Source organism: Sinocyclocheilus rhinocerous, unplaced genomic scaffold, assembly GCF_001515625.1.
Source record: "Sinocyclocheilus rhinocerous isolate Xijiao unplaced genomic scaffold, SAMN03320098_v1.1 scaffold926, whole genome shotgun sequence".
NCBI lineage: Eukaryota > Metazoa > Chordata > Actinopteri > Cypriniformes > Cyprinidae > Sinocyclocheilus > Sinocyclocheilus rhinocerous.
This window is the reverse complement of record NW_015648536.1, coordinates 27,022-48,538: the sequence shown is the minus strand read 5'-3', so window position 1 is coordinate 48,538 and position 21,517 is coordinate 27,022. Positions and strand designations below refer to the sequence as shown.

The 21,517-nt window shown below is 36.4% G+C and overlaps 2 protein-coding genes and 1 long non-coding RNA gene across 4 annotated transcripts in view; 2 read left to right on the top strand and 1 right to left on the bottom strand.

Moving 5' to 3' along the window:
* LOC107709838 (niban-like protein 1) overlaps nucleotides 1-7,974 on the bottom strand; it is a 29,708-nt gene extending 21,734 nt beyond the window's left edge. The window contains exon 1 of one of the 2 annotated variants that reach the window (XM_016514462.1): nucleotides 7,520-7,974. In XM_016514462.1, coding sequence (XP_016369948.1) covers nucleotides 7,520-7,574 — 55 coding nt within the window. In that variant the 5' untranslated portion in view covers nucleotides 7,575-7,974. The remainder of the gene's footprint in view (nucleotides 1-7,519) is intronic. The other variant, XM_016514461.1, reaches the window with a different exon arrangement.
* Nucleotides 7,975-10,663: 2,689 nt separating this feature from the next.
* On the top strand, nucleotides 10,664-11,332 carry LOC107709837 (uncharacterized). The gene is made up of 3 exons (XR_001636531.1): nucleotides 10,664-10,715; nucleotides 11,046-11,127; nucleotides 11,248-11,332. It is a non-coding gene; the product is annotated as an uncharacterized LOC107709837 (long non-coding RNA).
* A 721-nt stretch (nucleotides 11,333-12,053) lies between these two features.
* LOC107709821 (syntaxin-binding protein 1-like) lies at nucleotides 12,054-20,649 on the top strand (the record flags this gene model as incomplete). The annotated part of the gene is made up of 15 exons (XM_016514448.1): nucleotides 12,054-12,161; nucleotides 13,898-14,046; nucleotides 14,472-14,556; nucleotides 14,720-14,850; nucleotides 15,023-15,130; nucleotides 16,197-16,257; nucleotides 16,342-16,407; nucleotides 16,487-16,567; nucleotides 16,650-16,788; nucleotides 17,043-17,152; nucleotides 17,820-17,924; nucleotides 18,008-18,093; nucleotides 18,183-18,337; nucleotides 19,519-19,643; nucleotides 19,840-20,649. Coding segments are annotated over 14 exons (1,494 nt in total), but the record flags the coding sequence as incomplete, so codon positions are not given.
* Between the last annotated feature and the right edge of the window lie 868 nt (nucleotides 20,650-21,517).

The following is a 21,517-nucleotide window of genomic DNA, read 5'->3' as shown; positions in this document are numbered from 1 at the left end:
CAGGGGCGAGATCAAAACAAAACCGGTCACTTATTAGAAGTACACAAAACGAGGATTTGTAGAAGAATGTCGGAGGATTTCGATATAAGCCAAGAGGAGACTGGTTTTCCTTTGCTAAAGTAAGGAAACTTTGCTTCCTTTGATCCTGTAAACAAACGTTGGTTTTCACGAGACTCACAAGAGCATGCGCAACGCCGACCTCATACGTCATCCGCCTGGAGCTGCTTCCGTGTAGGACTGTTGGCGCAAGCTAGATTAAAGTGATTATTACGTTTTGAATATGGATATTTTTCTTACAAAAATGCATCGATTCGCTACAGGAGGCCTTTGTTCACCCCCCGGAGCCGTGTGAGACACTTTTTTTTATGGATGGGCGCTTTTTATTTAACTTCTTTTGGACTGATGCATGCAACACCCGCTGAGTGGCATTAAACAGCTTGAAAGATCAAAGACCATTTTTAATATAACTCCGACTGGATTCGTCTGAAAGAAGAAAGTCATATACACCTAGGATGACTTGAGGGTGAGTAATTTATGGGCTAATTTTCATTTTTGGGTGAACTAACCCTTTAAGAAAGGTCAGTGAAATCACCTGCACATTAAAAATAGCTCCAGTTCCTAAAATAAACATACAACTGGAATAACAGTAAGGGATATTTCAAGGTTATATATGATTGCTATGACTGATAAAAATTAAGTTTCATACAGGGTGAGACTCAAACAAATCAGATCCATACAGTTAAACGCTCAAGTTCAAACATCAAAGCAAATTATAAACAGGCCTGACGTATAGCATTTACATACTTCACTCTGCCAAGTCAAATGCACACATGTAGGAACACCCTAAAATGTTCCCTCTCTGCATGTGTACGGTCTACACTGCAGAAATTAAAAGTCTGTGGAGCTCGGCTTATGATTTCTCCTGACCAACTCTCAATCTATCACATTTGCCACATAAAGCCAGAATATGTAATTAAATGAACTGCTAAAGCCATTAGGCAGTTGTGCAGCCAGCACTTAACAGAGGGGAATGTGAAAAAGGAGACTAGGAGGCTCAGAATAAGGTCAACCTGACCATCTGCATTGTTTTAAAAAGTACCATATTAGAAGCGATGGGAAATACGTGATGATCTTACTTGCCAAGAAAGCTATGAAATATGAATTGAACCTACTGCAGTGTTGTTACTGTTAACTAAAACTAACGCTTGTGCTAATTTAAATAAAGCTGAAATAAATAAAATACAAATATTTTATGAAAAACGTACACTTTAAAAATGTCGGCACCAATAGCCTCGTGGGCAGCGTGCTGACATATAGCACCACTGCTCTTCGGGCGTCCCCAGTTCGAGTCCTGGCTCTCTCTCTCTCTCCACTATGCCCTAATATACTGTCCTATCCTAATAAAGGCAAAAAATATCAAAAATAAATCTTAAACAAATAAATAAAAATGTGAATTTTGCATCGGAAACTAACTGAAATTAAATGAGAAAGTACTAAAATTACTAAACAAAAATGACGAAAGAACATAGCAAAATTACAAAAAATAAAGCCAATTTAAAATGTATTAATAAATACTATAATAGTCTATAAACAATTATTTGCATGTGTTGTTTATTTGCATTGTTTTAGCACCTGATGAATCACAAAACTACAAACTTTGTTTTGAAACAAAAACTCACTTCTATAATAGCAACTTGTCTGAATATTAAAGGAGCAGTAGGAGATCTTGGAAAATGCTAACTTTAGCCTGATAGCACTGAAAGCGAACGTCCCACCCTCCCTGCAAATCGCTGTCCAAAGCCACGCCCCCTGAATGCATGAACGCGAACAGACCAGACGACCAGAGACAACATTACTACAATACATCATATGTCATTCACTGGTGAGAAAACTTTATAGTACAGTTAGTAAAAGTATTACAATACGAAGGAAGATCAGGTTGTTGATGTTTGCCTGCCATTATCGCTCTGTCTGCACATCGTACGTGAAAGCGCTGATGATGACGTATCCTGTCTGCGCGAACCGGGTGCTCAGAGGTATGCAAATACACATGTTGACAGGCAGGTAGGAAAGCCAATCAAAATGCTCAGAACGAGCGTTTTGATTGGACGAACATTTCTTGGTCCTACGCCTTCCACAGAATATATAAATACACAAATACATTTAGACCACTTAACTTAATGATTGCTATCGGGATGTGAAGAGACTTTCAGCCAGCATAACAAAAATTTTTCTAAAGACAATCACCTATACTGCACCTTTAAAGACACTGCCCATTTCAGGATTATGGGTAGTGTAGTTATACACGTACAGACAGTGATGGTGGGAACAGAGCTGACTGTTAGGGCTGTGCAGTTGTTGCTGCACCATTGTTTGCACACTGATCAGGCATCAATCTTTTACAAACACCCTTAGGCAGATCCCCAATGATCTGCTGCCATGCCAAATCATTCCTGACACAAAATTTCACAATCCCCCATCTCATCACAAATCCAACGAACGAAGCTTGCTTTTCTCAGTAACTGATTTCGACACTAAAACAAACATCTCAGTAATGTGCATGAAGCTGAAGGTGGGAAAGAAATCTTTCCAAGCTCTGCTTTGGTAATGTGGAGGTTGGGAGACAGACACTTAAAGAGCAGTTCCACTAGTGAGGATAATTACAACACCATCATGCCGACCACACAGGGGGCAGCTGGCCTTCAGGGGGGTGGGGAAAGAGGAAAAGGAAGTTTCTTTGGAATGTGTCCATGTCAGAGCGGACGAAGTGAAAGCTCTTGAGAGGGAAATCTGGGAGCTCAGATCCTGGTACTGACAACAAGAATATGCTATGGAAGTTCTGGGAAGGAAAAAGGTAACATGACCAAAGAATCTCTCCAGGCCTGGAAATGTCAAGTTGTTCATGACCATAGGAGACTTGCAGCATATACGATGCATGGAAAGACTTCACACATTACTATACATGTCAGAATGTATTTCAAATAAAAAAGGGTGCTAACAGAAGACATTTCTTTGAGAGGTTGAATGCAAACAATGGTTATGAACTAGGCCCCGGGTCGGGAAGAAACCACAAGATAGAGGGCATGTGCATGTTCATGTGAATCTCTCCAAGGCTGAGAGCATTTGTGTATGTGTGTGTGTGCTGTTTGTTTATGAGTCACTCACTGAATGAGTCTCATGTGATACTTGGTGCCATGCCTTGTTCCTTTTTAATTTCATTACAAGCTCAAGAACAAATCAAGTTAGCATTACCGCTTAACAGCCACTTCAAAGAGAGACTCCGAAGTCTCACGCTGAAGATACTGCTTGCACTTCATTAGCCAATGGAACAAACTATAACCACAGAGCAACTCAATTACACTTAAACAGTGCAAACAGAAAAGTCTTTGTAAGGACTAAGACTGCATCTTTCCTTTGTTTGTTACATTCATACAAACATGGTCTGCTGGAGTCATTCAGGCTTGTCTAGTTGAGCTCACAGCAGGAAATCCCAAAACACTTGGATCATGGTCCTCTTTGATTCCTTCAAGATGAGCATGATCATGGATCATCCTGAGTACTACCTGAATTCTTGATTTTGATAGGTTGACACACTTCCCAAGGGTAATTTTCTATAATTGCACAGAAATAATGCTGACAGCATTACAGTTACATATCACAATGTTCTTCTTTGAACACTTCTCAAGTAGTAATGGCAGCTTGGGCTGTGCCTAAGCTGCCTGGTTTGTACATATTTTTAATTGACCAACAGTTCCATTGGCCCTGCCACAAATGTGATACATTTGTATTTTATTGTGTCAGGAAAAAAATTAACAGTTTATTTTAACATTAAAAATAACCTTTTTCTATTAATATATTTTAAAAGTTCATTTATTTCTATGATGGCAAAGGAGAATTTTCAGCAGCCATAATTACAGAACATAACTTCAGTGTCACATGATCCTTCAGATATCATTCTAATGATTTTGCTGATGACAAAAACAGCATTTATTTGAAACCAAACTCTTGGGTGCTGTGTGTACATTAATGAGGAAAAAAAATTAACTTAAATGATTTTAGCAAATGGCTGCAATATAACAAAGAGTGAAAAATTTAAGGGGGTCTGAATACTTTCCGTACCCACTGTATATTTTAAATATATTTGTTGGATACAATTTTTACTTTATTTCCAAAAATATCTTACTGACCCCAAAACTTTGATCATTAATGTATGATATTTTTCACTCAGCATTACATTTGCTTTGGTATATGTGGAATAGCTGATTGCAGACTGCTGAATTATTGAAATTTTAATGCACACCCCTCTTCGTGGCATGGCCAAATTAGCATCTCGGGTGCATTTCAACATTTCAACATGATGTGCTCCTCATCTAGTTTATAAAACATTCCATTAACATTTCTAACAAATGGGTTTTGAATTTGACCGCACAAACAGTTTAGATAAATTATATTGCCTGATTATATAGTACTGGTTGAGAACTGAGCTTTTGAATTCCTGGAATTTATGGAAATACTGTCAGGGATTAGTAACAGTGCAGATAAAATGGGAATTTGGAAATTGTTAGATGCCTTGTTTAAGGACAAAGCGGCAATGCCGTACATCTCCTTTTTTAAAAAAAAAAGTAAACAAAATTCAAGCACAATACTTTAGCAGTGTTTTTTGATGATCTGTTGCTATACAGTAAGTGAAGCATGCCGGGATGTGATTTATAAACATGCTGTGCTCATCATTTGTTTTAATTGTCCTGAGAGCCTCATTGGTGCTGAGTCCAACATTGAGCAAGCCTGATGTTCATCATGGAAAATTCCCAATTAAACCTACAACATAAGAAGCAAATTCTGTGTTTCTTGTTTTCCCACAGTGACACTGCCATTCCAGCCAGATGATTTTTCAGACTAATTCCCCACTCACTTCCATTTTGCTTAAATTCCAGTCAGTTTGGTGTATGACTAAGAATTGTTCACTTGAGAAGAGGATGAGTTAGCGTTAGCAATATGAGAGGGGCTACACACACACTATAGGAAGTTGAATGGATTGTGCACTATGACCTCACTATAAAGTTCTATAAACAAACATATTGTTTTTAGAAAATTTCCACTCTACAACTTCCCAAGAAACACCCTTCCATGAACACTAAATTAAAGCATTTCCTGCAAGAGCCCCCACGTCCCCCCAGCTACTCAAAACAGTGGTGTGGGGGTGTCATTTACTTCCCAAACTGACTCAAACGTTACCATCTCTTCAGCATGGAAGATCTGACCCAAAAACCATGCTTCAACAAACATAAAAATACCATAAATTTAGAATGTAAAATAAACATTTGCAGCTACTAAATCTGTCAAACATTTTAAACTCAAAGATATGAGACAGGAAGTGCTGAGGTCATTTTATTCCCCACCCACTATTTTGAGAAGATGACTTCATTCATTCTAGACTACAGGAAGTCGTGCAGTGTGAACACAGCAACAACTGAATGCTACCCCGGATAGTCGTTCAGTGTGAAACAAACAGTGATGCGACGTCTTTGAAAATCGTGCAGTGTGAACTCGGCATTACTTGGACACTTTTCAGACTGGGGGACTCCCTCTTTACTGACAAGAGAAAGGTGAGGTCATACAGTCAGCAACAAACAATAGCCCACTGTAGGCTATTGTTTCATATTGTTTGACAAGCTGACTGCATATAGGCAGATTCTACTACAGTTCCACACATTTTTATAGAACCTGAAAAATTAAGTCAGTCACACCCCCTATGAATTAGCTTATGAGAGTAAGTATACACGGCCTGCTGAACAAAGGTTATCTAAGTGTTGAGTATGACAGATCATCCAGGCAGCCTCCTTAATGCTGTTAGGCTCTGCATGCATTCCTGAGATTCCTTATCTGATATGTTCTTTCTCTTAAAATGTGCAAAAGGAGAGAAAATGGAAAGTTAACAAATCAATCTCAGTATCAATTTTATCTTACAATGATTCAAAATTATAAGCAGCAAGAACTGTGCTTTTTATTTTCCCACAGTGACACCCCAGCCAGATGTTTCCAGACTAAAAAAAACAAATAAAAGATTATTTACATTATCCTTTGAGTTTAGTTAGATTTTTTATACAAAATTTCTCCAGTAGTTAAAAGTAACAAAGTAGTTAAAAGGGTCAGAAATGAACCAGGACTCCAAAATTAACCATCCAAAAATAACTTTAAAAAACCCTCAGATGATTTTTTTTTTTAACTTTTAATAAATTTAATCGTTTTTATTGTAGACCTGGATTCTATTATAGGATTGTATTATTTGGGTTTAGTGTCTCTACAGACACCTGTAGCTGTTAAATATCTGTATTTACTGCATTATAAAATAAGGTTGCAAAAATGGAATGGTTTTGGTTGAAAACAACAACAAAACAACTGAAATCAGCCTTGAAATACTGAACGTTAAAGCAAAATCTCCAACAGCCCATGGAAAAGATTACATCTCAACCTATTCTGACCATATTGCTATTTGATGCTGATAGGACTTCATAGGTAATACCCATAACTATTCAAACTGACCATTTAAGTCAGTTAAATGACTTGTTTGTACATAAATGTACTATATGTTGTGATTTAACATTTGTATTTGTTCCTAAATACGAAAGTTATCTTCTGGCACTGGTAGGTAATCTTCTGCTATAGTATCCACAGTGAATGTCAGCATTTACTCAAACCCGTTCCACCCAAACCACACCTGACCACAAAGTTCTGAAGAGATGCAGGCCACCTGGTCAACCACACGAATTTATTTACAATTCATTTGATTTTTTTCATGATTTATTTAAGATATCAACAATAGTGTGTGTGTTTGTTTGTTTATTTCTTTCTTAACGCCAATCCAGCATCTATGGCTATATTCATGGCGAGAAGCAGTTAATCCATACACAAGTCGATCCACACACACAAGCCTTGTCTTTACACACACGTCCGGGGACAATTTAGAATGTTCAATTAACCTAACCTTCATGGCTATGGGAGGAAACCGGAGCACCCAGCGTTAACCCATGCAGACTCCACACAGAAAGGCCTCCTGTCCTTGCCGGGGTTCGAACCGGGGACCCTCTTTATCAACAGTAGTGCAACTCACATTTATCTTGTACATCCTAATGGAGAAGCATTATGAGTTTATCTTGTACATCCTAAAAGCATTATGAGTTTAATCCTCTCTCTCGCTTTTTTTTCGATTCTTACTAATCATACAGTTATTATTTATGCAAGGTTATTTCAAACTTATAAAAAAATAACATGAAATACTGTGCCACGTCGCAACAAACTTTCTCTTTAGTGCGGGAACGGCACAAAGTTCATTATCCCACGTTTACTTTTTGGGGTAGAATGTAAACCCTTTCACCCAAAACCCCAGCACTGGCCTTAACTGAAATTGCATTGCAACCCTTTCGCAACACCATATTTTTTATACCAAGACTGATTATCTATCACGTCTTGCAACTAGTAAAGCATCGCAGTTAGCAGACAAGTCCATCAGAGCGCTTACCTGTTATAATCTCTCGTTTGGCTTCGTCCAGATGAGTTGAGATCAAATCCCCCATCGCGCCGCTGATAGTTGGCAAATACTGCTGGATCGGTCAAATTCGTCTCTTGAGGAGCAGCTCTGTAGTAGCAGCAGGGCGCTGGTTTCTTATGATAATATATGAACTGAAGTTGATTTTAGCGGCTCCTCCCTCTTTTTACTCAAGTAGTTTGAACGCAGGAAGAGTAGCTGGAGTTACATATAGAGTTGACAGGCACCGCGCTGGATTAAAGAAGGCTTAGTTTTCCATAACTCTTGGTGTAATGCTTCTTTAGTCCTGTGTGAAGCACAGACCCTGTGCTCGGTTTCTGCGTCAAAACCATAGACTGTATAAAAACAAAACCCAAGTTTCTTCAGGAGACACATGAGCGTGCTGAAGGCGGGGTTGCAGGATTCTGAATTCACCTCCAATTAGAGGCGGGGCTGTGCGTTCATTCTAAGCATTATGATTCTAAGAGCGAATCAAGGGGTTTGAACAAATCTTTGAACTAATCGTTCCCATCAACTCTATGTACTGACTCAAGTTGTTCACTTTTGGAAGGGCATTTCCTGACTTCAAGGACTGACTATAGTATGAGAAAATAAAGGTGACAAATAGCACATCAACAAATTTAGGCTAATTAACGAGGCATCTCGTTATGAATGTGGGCAAATGACTAACTAGTATTATACACAAAAAGGGGGTATAATGACGTAATTGAAACTCCTAATTAAGTCTATTGTCATTGTTTTTTTTCAATAGCTTAAAGTCAAGCCTAAAATCTTCCGAAAGATTCAAAAGAATCACTTCGATGAATCAAATTTCTCACCACTATATGCAGAGCTTGATTTTTAAGACATACAAGAAAATGTATAAATTTTTTTACAATTTAATGTAACTTTTTTTTTTATTATTGTCTGCGATACTTTGCTGTAGGAAAGATAAATGCAAAACAAACCTGGTTTATGTTTTTTTTCCATGTATGAAATAATAAGCTAAAAATATTAAAATATATAATTTTATAGGGAGAAATAAATGAGTGAAGCATTTCTCTGAAGCGGCCACTTGCATTGGGCAGAATAAAAAGACAATGTCGCCCTCTAGCGGGCGCTAGTGCTCGGCAAGGCATTGTGAATGTGATTCCTTTACACCATAATATTAGTCACCTTTTGTTATATCTATAGGCTCGATGGATGTTAGATTTGTCCTATACTCCATCCCTTTACAGTTTTGACATGCCAGTTTCAAAAATGTACTTTTTTTGTAGCCCTGGATATTTTCTGGCTCTAAATGCAACCATGAGGATTGACAAGATTTCCAGGGTTCATAATGCACTCTCTGATTGTTTCTTTCATCACAGCCAGACTTCACTTTTCGCCATCTGTCCTGTGTCATTCTTTCATGTTATTTCTGTAGCCATATATAGTGCTGGTGTTGATTAAATCTTAAAAGATTCTGAGGAAAAACATTACCCATTATCACTTGTGAATATTTGTTACTTTTGCCAATGTGTACATCAAGGACTACATATTCATTACTGCATCAACATTAGGAAAAAATACACATCATAGCATAATAGGCATATATCAAAAATGCTGCTGGATGGTATTTGGACATATTGGTTTGTACTATTAATATTGTATCTGATTTTAGTCTGTAAGCATCTAAAAGCTTTCAATTCAGTTTCAACCCTTTTTAATCTCACTAGCAACTTTTTTTATAAACAGAAATGTTGTCAGACTGGATGTTGATTTGTTGTTCGACAATTTCAGTAATAGCCTGTGAGGCTCATCACAAGTTTATTTTAATGCAGCAACACCTCTGGGTGTTAGAACTGACAGATCCAGCGTCAATAGCTGTGAAATGTGTTATATGACTGCATGAAGCTGTTGCGTTTGAGATCTCGCCATTCAATGGAGCTTTTAAAAGGGCAGTAAAAATGATTCAGGTCCATTGTGCTCACATCCAGTGGCAGAGATACAAAGAGAGAAAGAGAGTGAGAGAAAAAAAAAAAAGGAGTGACAAAGAGCAGGAGAAAGAGAGACAGAGGAAGAACAAAAATAGAGAGGCTGGTGGTGTAAGAGGATTGGGAAGAGATTAGGCCTGTGATTGCTGGGTCTCTCTCACCACACAATATATATCATTTAAACTAACAAATCAAGTTGATCATTTCATTTTCTGCTGTCATAAAAGACATGAATGGTATATTTGATTTCTTTTTTTATTATGTGGTTTCATACAATTTTCTTAATCATCAACTTATTATATCATTAACTAAACACTAAATGCAAAAAGGAAAAAAAAAATCTTAACACCAAATCACACTGAACAAATTACAAAAAGAATCCTCATATCGTACTTAAATGTGATGCTAAGCAGCAAACCATAATGTTATAATAATAAATTCAGCCCAGACCCATGTTCTTCAGTCTCTGCAGAGAGTGTTTTGCAGTTTTAAATATATTCAAAAAAAGGAGAGAAGGTCTAGACTCAGCAACACCTCTACCTGATACTTTTGGCAAACTCTGCATAGTTGTCTCAGTGGACTGTGTGCAAGGAAATGTCTGCCAGAGAGAGTGTATGATTATGCAGTGTTTTAGCACAGATATATTTGAAGTGACATTCTCTCAGATATATTTAAAGTGAGGCAGACATGCTTCCATTATCACACACCTATACTGCATATTTCTTACTCAAACATTTTAAATGACTATTTTTTCTCAATATTCTTAACATATATTGAGTATGAAATATAGTCATTTAAGATCTTTGTCTGGATATCTGTCTCAGTCGATGCTATCATTATTTCAGATTAATTTATAAATTATAACATATATCTAAGCATTGTAACATCAATATTACAGTCACAATGGTAAGAACCAAGGCTAGAGAATGTAAGGTTTTGTTTAGTCATTAGCTATATATTATTTCTTTTCTTCTTTAATAAGGTATTTTCTTGCATTTGAGATTTGAGACGTTTCCTATAATCTTGACTTAAATTTGGACTCAGATTTGCTTCATCTCTTGCATTCAAAATATTGATGTTTTCCCTGAACATTGTCTTTTTTGCTATCTCCATTTTGCCGAAATCACTGTTTTTCATGTTTGTTTTTTTTTGTGTGTGCTACAGAGATTATGAATGATGTCATTAAGAAGGTGAAGAAGAAGGGAGAATGGAAGGTACACATCAATCTCACCGTCTATTCATCTGAAGAATCATTATGAAAAAGATTGTTGATGTGTTGTAATGTGCAGCATTTGTTTGTGTCAAAACACAATCTTTATTTAGTCTGTGCAGTATGATAAAAAGAATCTTGAAATGAATTTGAATCAAAGATGACTCTGGTGTCACATTAGGCCTTCTTGCTTAAAAGACCATCCTAAACCAGCATTAAATAGACTCAGAAGCATCCCATGTTGGCGAACAGCATTTAAAACTTGTTGTGTTACACTGGTCTTTGATTTGTTACGTGTTGTTCTACATATATAATGCATGCTGTTCTCCCTCAGGTATTGGTGGTGGACAAGCTCAGCATGAGAATGGTCTCATCATGCTGTAAAATGACAGATATTTTGTCTGAGGGAATCACAAGTGAGTTTTACTGCTGTAGAAATGCTTCAAACAGGCACAAAACCACTTAGCTGTATAAATTATACAGCAATTTGGCTCAAATTGACTTTTTTCCATAACCATTTCCTTTCATTTCTCCAGTTGTTGAGGACATAACCAAGCGGCGTGAGCCTCTTCCTACCATGGAAGCCATATATCTCATTACTCCATCTGATGAGGTAAGTTGTCTCATTTATTTTTAGACATAAAACAGAGCTTATATGGGAGTTTGTATTATATCCCAACATACACAAGATGATAGTTATTGATATGCAATACAATGATGAAATGTTATCAATTGTAATTTCAGCAAGGATGCATTCATTTGATGAAGGAAAAGTAAAGACATTTATAATGTTACAAAATATTTCTATTTTTAAATAAATGTTGTTCTTTTGAACATTCTATTCTTTCAAAGAATTCAAAAGATCTAGATTCAATGAATCCTGAAAAAATATATATCACAGAAAAGCATTTCCACTGTTTTCAACATTGATCATAAATCAGCATTTGAGAATGATTTCTGAAGGATCATGTGACACTGAAGACTGGAGTAATAACTGCTGAATATTCAGCTTTGCATCACAGGAATAAATTACTTTTAAAAATATTTTGAAATAGCAAACTGTTATTTTAAATCGTAATATTACACAGTATTAATGCTTTACTTGATTTTTTTGATCAAATAAATGCAGCCTTGGTCAGCATAAGAGACTTTAAAGGAACACTCCACTATTTTTGAAAATAGGCTAATTTTCCAACTCCCCTAGAGTTAAACAGTTGAGTTTTACCGTTTTCGAATCCATATGTTTTGTTTTTTTGGACGTCAGCAACTAGTTTTCTACCACATCTACTAGATATTTATCTAGAATATTTATCTCACTCAATCTCGGTTTTGATTTTTGATTTTAGCAATCCCAGACTCTTTGTTCAACTTGATAAGTAAATCCCGTGCCTCTAAATCCATAAAGACACTGACTGAGATTAACATCGCCTTCCTGCCCTATGAATCACAGGTGAGTAGCTTCTGCTTTACACCCTGAGACTCGAGAAAGAAGGGATGATGCATAGGAAGATGTATGGAGATGTGGGGGGAAGGGTTGTATCATGCTGGAGCGTTCGAGAGCAGCTTTGGTTGGGCTGTCTCTGTGCCGCCAATCCTCTGTTGTTGCCCTCTATAATTAATCCTGAGGCGTGGCTGAATCAGCCCTCCCTACACCAACCCTAATTCTGCTCCCCACTGGCTAATGCCCCATCAATGAGTCACCGGGCAGCCAATGAGAGAGAGCGTGGAGTTGGAATTTGGTTGGATGTCAGTAGGGTTATGTACATGTGACAGATGGGGCAGTGTGTTGAGGCTAGTGTGTTAGGATAGGGAGAGAGATACAACACTGATATGGATTATAGGTCAAGCTGAGGGAAGAAAAGAGGATAGTGTAGTTATTATGTGGCGGTAGATTAATCTGAAAACCATGTTTTTGGCCAAACATGCAGAATGTACAGAATACAGCACACACATACAGGCACAGGCGAGGCAGGTGACATATCGATGAGTTATTACTATTGTGAAAGAGGATTATGGGACAGTAACAGCCCTATAGCAGCCATTAACATATATCCAGTGGTGGATGAAGTACCTTCACTTTTACCTTTTAGCTGGTTCTCCTGGGCAGATGGACAATGGTGAGATGTGAGTTGCCATAGGACAGGAAGCTGCTTGGTAAAAGTTACCTGCGGCACTAAAACAATTACAAATTAGCAAGCGGGCTCAAACTTTAAACTGCTGCTGTGAATCAGTAATATTGCAATAAAAATATCATATGGCTGAGAACATCCTGTGTAGAGTTGGTCACAGGGGACTTTATAGTTTTATTTTCAGATGAATTTTAAGAAGTGGTTCTCAACCAGTGGGCTGGAACCCACTAGGGGGCCTCAGCACACTTCCAAGGGGACTGCAAGATGGCTTAAATGTAAATATATTACAGTTATTTAAAATATGACAAAATAAGCATCAAATAAGCTAAAACAGCTAAAGATGTGAACTGACATCATATTTCTCTATTTTATAGATATTTCGTACATCATGTTTCTCTTATTTTAATATTTTCCATCAACAGCTTTCAGTCTTTTCAGTCAAAGAATGAGGGTTCCCATGGTGTTTAAAATTTTCATTGTTATATTCTAGACCTGAAAAGGTCATGGAAATAAAAAATAAAAAAATTCAACCGCAAAGTAATAGGTAATTTTTATAATGAGTATACACTTTTGTAGTTATGTCAGGCTCTAAAATGTTTTATTGGGTGGAAATGACTGAAAAACTTCTATTTGTGAGTCAGAAATATAATAATAGGCTAATAATAATAATAATAAACCCTTTATCCTGTAATGACTGAATAAAAAAACATGCAAATACAAAAAGAGTGTGAGAAGTTTCTGAAACTTCTGGCGTTACAGAAATGATTTATAATAGTTTGAATTATTTTAAATAAAATTAATTATTTAATTATTTTGTCACTCCTAGTTTCTGTTGATAAATATGTTAGCTGTTCTTGTTACAGCAGTAGCATCAGAAATATCTTCAAATATAGTCTTGACAGTGAGGGGCCTTTAATTCACAAAGGCTGAAAACCACTGATTTAGGGACAGAACATGTAACCTGAAGAACATATTTTTTGTTTGAATACATTTGAATCTCATTGAAGATCTGAGATGTTAAGAATAAATGTATATATTTTTGCTACGTTGTTCTCAGGTGTTCTCAGTGGACAGACAAGATGCCTTCCAGGATTTCTACAGCCCGTTTAAAGCTGATGTAAAGAACCAGGTGTTGGAGCGTTTAGCCGAGCAAATAGCCACCTTGTGCGCCACAATGAAAGAGTACCCAGCTGTTAGATACAGAGGGTGAGAGAGGAAGAAGCAGCACACACATGAACGTCTTACCATCAATCTCACATTCTCATAAACACCATCTGCTGATGTAAGTCCAAGCATCATCAGCCTTTAAAGCTGATGTAAAGAACCAGGTGTTGGAGCGTTTAGCCGAGCAAATAGCCACCTTGTGCGCCACAATGAAAGAGTACCCAGCTGTTAGATACAGAGGGTGAGAGAGGAAGAAGCAGCACACACATCAATCTCACATTCTCATAAACACCATCTGCTGATGTAACTCCAAGCATCATCAGCCATCTGCAAAGAAAATATAAAAAACACAAGCACACAACTGTTATTTAAAAAATCTGATATAACAGATTATAGCGACTATATTTCATCTAGAAGGTCAGTGATGGTCCACATCATGATTGACTACATGTTGCTATGTTTTGAAGAGAGTACAAAGACAATGCCGTCCTGGCCCAGATGCTTCAGGATAAACTGGACGGTTACAAAGCAGATGACCCCACTTTGGGAGAGGTGAGTCTCAGAGCTTGTAGCACAATATTTTGTCTCGGATGATGAACATAAACTGCTTCTGTCTGGCACCAGTGACCTTAATTTCTCACTGTCCAACTTTAATTCCTTGCTGTACTGTTTTGTGCTCCATCTTTGTCTCTTTCTTTTTTCCTCTCTTTCACAGGGACCTGATAAAGCACGTTCCCAGCTATTGATTCTGGATCGGGGTTTTGACCCTGTCTCTCCACTTCTACACGAGCTCACATTTCAGGCCATGGCCTATGACCTACTGCCCATTGAGAATGATGTCTACAAGTAATAACTCCATCTATATACTGCTCTGAGGTCACTCAGATCATTTCAACTGACCTTCGGTCAAGTCCAAGTGGTTGACTTTTCATGATGTTAATATCTCCATTCATCATCATGCTGTACATGTGTGCTATAGGCAGTTTACTGATGCTGATGGTGCATATGTGTTAATCAGGTATGAGACCAGTGGAATGGGTGACACTCGTATGAAGGAGGTGCTGTTGGATGAAGATGATGACCTGTGGATGACTCTGAGACATAAACACATAGCAGAGGTGTCCACGTAAGTCTGTTCAGTCCTACACAGGTTGACATTTATATATATATATATATATATATATATACACTGCCGTTCAAAAGTTTGGGGTCGTTAAGATTTGTAAATGTTTTTTAAATAAGTTCCTTTCTCACCAAGGCTGCATTTATTTGATAAGCAGTAATATTGTTAAATATCATTACAATTACTAAAAGCAAATAGCCCGTCTTGTTGGCAGAGGCTATTTATACAAACTCTGCCCACCAATGTGTGATTGGGCTTGTCAACACTACAAAAAAAGATCATCTCATAACAGCTCCTAGTGGCGTAGATGGTAAAGCGTGTGCCATCGTTATTTTTGACGCGATCGACCCGAGTTCGAATCCGCCTTTTGCCAAACTTTTTTTTCTCTCTTTTCAAATCTCATATCACATCGCAAAGGCATTTATTTTCGATAAAAATGAAGGAAATAATCGAAAAGTTGAAAATAAAGTATCGGGTAGGGTTAGGGTAGGTGTAAAGGAGGGATATATTATTTTATATTATTTTCTTATATTATTTTCCCAATAAGGTAGCATCCATTTAATAATTTGAATTAAAATTATAATTTACACTCAATACGTTATTGTTGCATACTGTTTTATACTGAGATGCTGATAATTGCCAATATTCGCAATAAGTAGTATAAATAGCAGAAAATCCTGATATTTTAACAGTGTAAATAGAATCTATAGCTATTTGCATTTGCCTCTATCACCGCTGCCTTTAAAATAACTTGTTTTCTATTTTTATGTATTTTAAAATATAATTTATTGCTGTGATGGCAAAGCCCAATTTTTGGCAATCATTACTCCAGTCTTCAGTGTCACATAATCCTTCAGAAATCATTCTAAAATACAATATCAAACGGAAAGCTTTTGTAACATTATAAATGTTTTTACCGTTACTTTTATACGTTATACTGGCAAATTAAAAACAGCATAAAATTCATTGATTTTTAAAGAAGAAAAAGTTTGAACAATTCTAACTAATTAAATGAATAATGAATAATTATAATAATAATGTATTAAAAATAATAGTTTCTCTCTTTTAGGGCTGTGACTAAATCACTTAAGGATTTCTCTGCGAGCAAAAAGATGAACACAGGAGAGAAGGTGTGTTATTTATCACTGATCAAACATTAACTGCGATTTCTTGATTATTGCCAATAACTGACAAAGTGTTTTGGTATCTTCCAGACCACCATGAAAGAGCTCTCCCAAATGCTTAAAAAGATGCCACAGTACCAGAAAGAGTTAAGCAAGGTACTGAGATCATTTACATGTTTTATATGAACTGATTCAAGGGGATAATATTGCTGATGGTGGTTTTATAATTTTGCAGTATTCAACTCACCTGCACTTAGCAGAAGACTGTATGAAGCATTACCAGGGCACAGTGGACAAACTGTGCCGTGTTGAGCAGGTAAAGCTTATTTTAGATTGGTCTTTTTGCACCAAACTGTCATATTAATTAGCGTTAATAGTGTTTGTGTGCTCTGTCCTAGGATCTAGCGATGGGCACAGATGCAGAGGGTGAGAAGATCAAAGATCCCATGAGAGCCATCGTACCCATCCTACTAGACGCCAACGTTACCATCATGGACAAAATCCAAATCATCCTGCTCTACATCTTCCTCAAGAATGGTGAGAGAGCTGCAAAATGGCCAGTGCTTTGTATTCTCTATCTGTTTTGCTGTGTGTGGGTGAGATGGGGGTGGTACGTTTGACATGTACAGTTTGTACACACAGTCATTACTAATATCGCACAACAGTGAGCAAAACTGTCATAATTCTGTAATGTTGGGCTTCAAGGATTTAGAACCAGTTCAAACTCTATAATTATGTGTATAATTATGTATAATTATTCCTGGCTGATTGTGTGTGTGTGTGTCTCATAGGTGTGTCAGAGGAGAATCTCTGTAAGCTCCTCCAGCATGCTCAGATCCCTCCAGAGGACAGCGACATCATCTCTAATATGGCCCATATGGGGGTTCCCATCATTTCAGAGGTCATTAATACACACAAAACATGTTCCCCTCCATTCTCTGACCATTTTAAAAAGCGGAATTTTCAGCATCGTTACTCCAGAGTCATTGTAATATGCTGAAAACAGTTAATATTTTTGTGGAAACTATGATACATTTAACAAGATTCTTTGATGAATATAACGTTCAATTATATGGAATAGGAATCATTTGTAATATTATAAATTACTGTCACTTTTGAGCAATTTAATGCATCCTTGCTGAATAAAAGTCTTCATTTCTTAAAAAAAAACAAAAAAAAACACCTTACTGACCCCAAACTGTTGAATGGCAGCATATATATTGGCCATCATTTCCACCTACTTTGACATTGAGATTAGACTTTGTACTCACTTAATCTTTAATTACACAAAGAGAAAGGAAAAATTGAAATCGCATCATATGACCCCTTTAAGTAAATCTCAAAATGAATAGTGTGAATATTAATATTGTAAAGCATACATTCACTTGTAGCTTCAAAAACAATTTTATTTCTAGCTTGTTTTTAGACAATATAGAATATATCAGCCATTTATCGGTTATCAGCCATAACGTGAAAATAATTATCAGCTTATTCAACCAGAATACAGTGCATCACTAATCATAATGTCTGAGGTCGAAATGCATAACTCTTTAAATACGTATCCACAGCAAGCAACCACACGTAAAGGGAAGAAATCTGACCGCAAGGAAAGAATCAGTGAGCAAACGTACCAGCTCTCCCGGTGGACTCCTTTGGTCAAAGACATCATGGAGGTGAGCTGAACCAACAGTACTTGCCTCACTTTGGATATGTCATCTTTCTTTTACTTTAATTTCTCCTAATTATATTACGATAGGATGCCATTGAAGACAAGCTCGACCCAAAACAGTACCCTTACATCTCCACACGCACAGCATCCTCAAAGACGACCACAGCTACCAGGTAGGATTACCAGCACAAACATATGGATTCAGTATGCGACGACATCTAGTCAAATATCTAGTGATAATACCACTGCTGTCCATTTTCAGTGCACGTTATGGAAACTGGCATAAAAACAAGAGCCCAGGAGAGATACGCAACGGCCCACGCATCATCGTCTTCATCATTGGGGGTGTGACCTACAGCGAGATGCGCTGTGTCTATGAGGTCACGCAGGCCAATGGCAAATGGGAAGCTCTCATCGGTGGGCTGCAGTGCTCGAGGGCCCTTTCTGACACCGCAGAACTATCAATGACTCACTATTTGAGAGACAACCATTACAACAGACAGCATTACACAATTCTGCCTTGAGTCACTGTGCCTTTAAAAATTCCAAGCGATAATTTGATCAGACTTTTTTGTATTATGCACTACTATTCAAAAGTTTGGGGTCATTTAGTTTTCTTTTTAATATAATATCCAATAATATTTTGTATCAATTATGTTTCCACAAAAATATTAAGGAGCACACCCATTCTCAACATTCATAATAATTCATGTTTCTTAAGGACCAAATCAACATATTAGAATGATTTCTGAAGGATCATGTGACACTGAAGATGTTGACTTAACAGAAATAAATTACATTTAAAAATATATTAAAATAGCAAACAATTATTTTACAATATCAGTAACAACATTTCACAATATTCCTGTTTTTATTATTTATTATTTTTTTATCAAATTAATGCAGCCTTGGTTAGCACAACAGTCTTCTTTCAAAATCATTAAAACATCTTACAGTCCCAAACTTTTTAACTATAACGTATATTTTTTTGCTGACCTAAAGTCAGAGTTAGAGTGCTAACTCTAACACTCTCTATTCTAATTCTATTCTTTAAAAAAAATACTTGTCCCTTTTAGACTTGCACTCTATTCATTTGCTGCTTGTTTTCTTTAAAAAAAAACAAAAAAAACACTAGCTTTCTAATCTTTTTGTATTCTATCGGTTTTCTTTTTATTTATTATATTATTAAAAAAAACCTTGCTACGTGTACTGCATTAAGCTAACTGAGACTTGTTATAGCACTTGTATATCATTGCTCTTTTGTTGATTTTTATTGCGTCCATTGCCCTCATTTGTAAGTCGCTTTGGATAACAGCGTCTGCTAAATGACTAAATGTAAATGTAAATATAAATTATTGAGCATCAAAAGCATTCTGCTGTGGGACACATGGGTTATGGTTATAAAAACATTGTCATTTGCCTTGACAATGAATATACACTGCAGTAAGTGACAGAAAAGATAAATGTTTACTGATCATTGTATATCTGTGGTTAGTGAACTGCATTCAACCACCCTCACAATGTGAGTTAATGGTTTAAAAAAATTTTTTTTTTGGTCCCAATAAAAGCCCTGATCATGTTTCTGACTTCCCTCACAGGCTCCACTCACACCATCACTCCTGTTAAGTACCTAAAGCATCTGCAGCACCAAGACTTCCTGGACCCCAACGCGGCCCCCGAGGACCAGCTTCCTGCAGAAGATAAGTGATGAAGACAAGAAAAAAAGGTCAGACCTTTATCATTTTAAATGGATTAAATTGGATTTATTTTAAAGGCATTTTTAATGACACTATTGCTTCAATATAAAAAATCTGCTGACATTTTTATCATCACATTTAACACTTTTAATAAAGAGGCATTATGTAGATATCTTTTCATTTACTATAGCATGAATCCAATTTGATTCTCTCTTTCCTTTTAGAATGTGGTGACGTCATTGCCCTGACTCACGATTCTGATGTCTTCAGTGACATGTTCCTACGAAGACTGATTTTTTTCTTAACTTACACAACCATACAATATATCAGGCAGTCTGTCACCCTTCAGCACTTCCCTTGTCAGCAATAGGCTATAGTGAAGTATATTACATAAATAGCCTTTGTTACATTTATAATCACCTTAATATTAACCTCAGATTACATCAAAGATCATTGTCAAATATAAGGAATTATTTAGGTGTCATTCTCCATTGTTGATATTATGGGACCAGTCGACTTGAGAGTGTACTTCATAGGTAGATAAAATAATAAGAGAAGATTATTTGAACACAGCATAGCAAATTGAGTTTGAGATTCCAGTTTCCTCTTCTGTAAAGTTATTTTGAATTGAATCAGTAGTTTGACCTGCCATGCAGTGTCTGCCAAGCATGATGTGTGTCTGTTGCGTGATCAACTTAATACTGGATGTCCCATTGTGAATATCAACTGCTTTGTGTTATTTTAATATTGTGGTTTGGAAATAATAGTTACTAGTCCTGTATATAGTCCTGTTAATATAGTAAAACCTCCCTTGTTGATATTCTATTTTTCTTTTACATCTCGACTGCTCCTTGTGTAGTAATGTAGAATGATTGCTTTTTATGTCAAAATCTTTTATTTACGCTAAGAATACACATTCATGCTGTGTAAATATATAATCTATATGCCATATTCAAATATATTCAACATGATTAACACATCAGAGGTTATGAAGTGCAAACTATTGTCTTGTGCATATAGTAAAATAAACTGGCTTCTGTTAAACATCTCCTGATTATGACATTTTTCATGCCATGCACATCACACATTAGGGTATTTCTCATAATATGATAGAAAATACACATTAGTTCAGTTATAATATTATTCATTTGGTTTTGAGGCAGATGCATCTGAATGTGCATTTAATATATACAACACAGTTGGATATGTTGATATAAGAAATAGAAAAATGAAGAGCGACAAATCAGAAGAAAGAAAAAAACCCTCTACTGATTCGGACTCATTTTCTTTATAACAATCTATTTAAAGACATTTTCAAACTCTTCAAAAAGAATAATGTTCAAAATAAATATAAATCTGAAATGACCTACAAGACTTTGAATGGTGTCACATTATTGCAGAAAAGCCAAATTAATTGCAAAAAGTATATGGTATTATAGGGTGGAGGTATAATATATTTAATAGGTATAATATATTTAAATTTAGTACTGCCTTACAAGCATTGCTAACCTTTGAAATTAAAACCATGTGCTTCATTTGAACACATGAGGGCACCAAAACATAGCTTCATCAGAAAACAAAGCCAGATGAACACATTTTGAATGTAACAATATGATTTAACCAAGAAAAAAAAAAATCAATAAATTACAGACATTTAATTCAGTCTTTAAATATTTATTTTCGTCTCTTTTCCAGTTTGGCATAAATCATAAATATTTCAGGCATAATATTGATACCCTCCGATTGTGCGCTGTCTTTATATGCTGTTGTTCTGTAATCAGCCCATGATAATTTAGTTCCTGTAAAGTTACAATATTATGTGTTTTTCACATTGCAAAGTACAACAAATGACAAGCAACGAATTAACAAAAAGCAGATCTTTATCAACTTAAAGACAGAC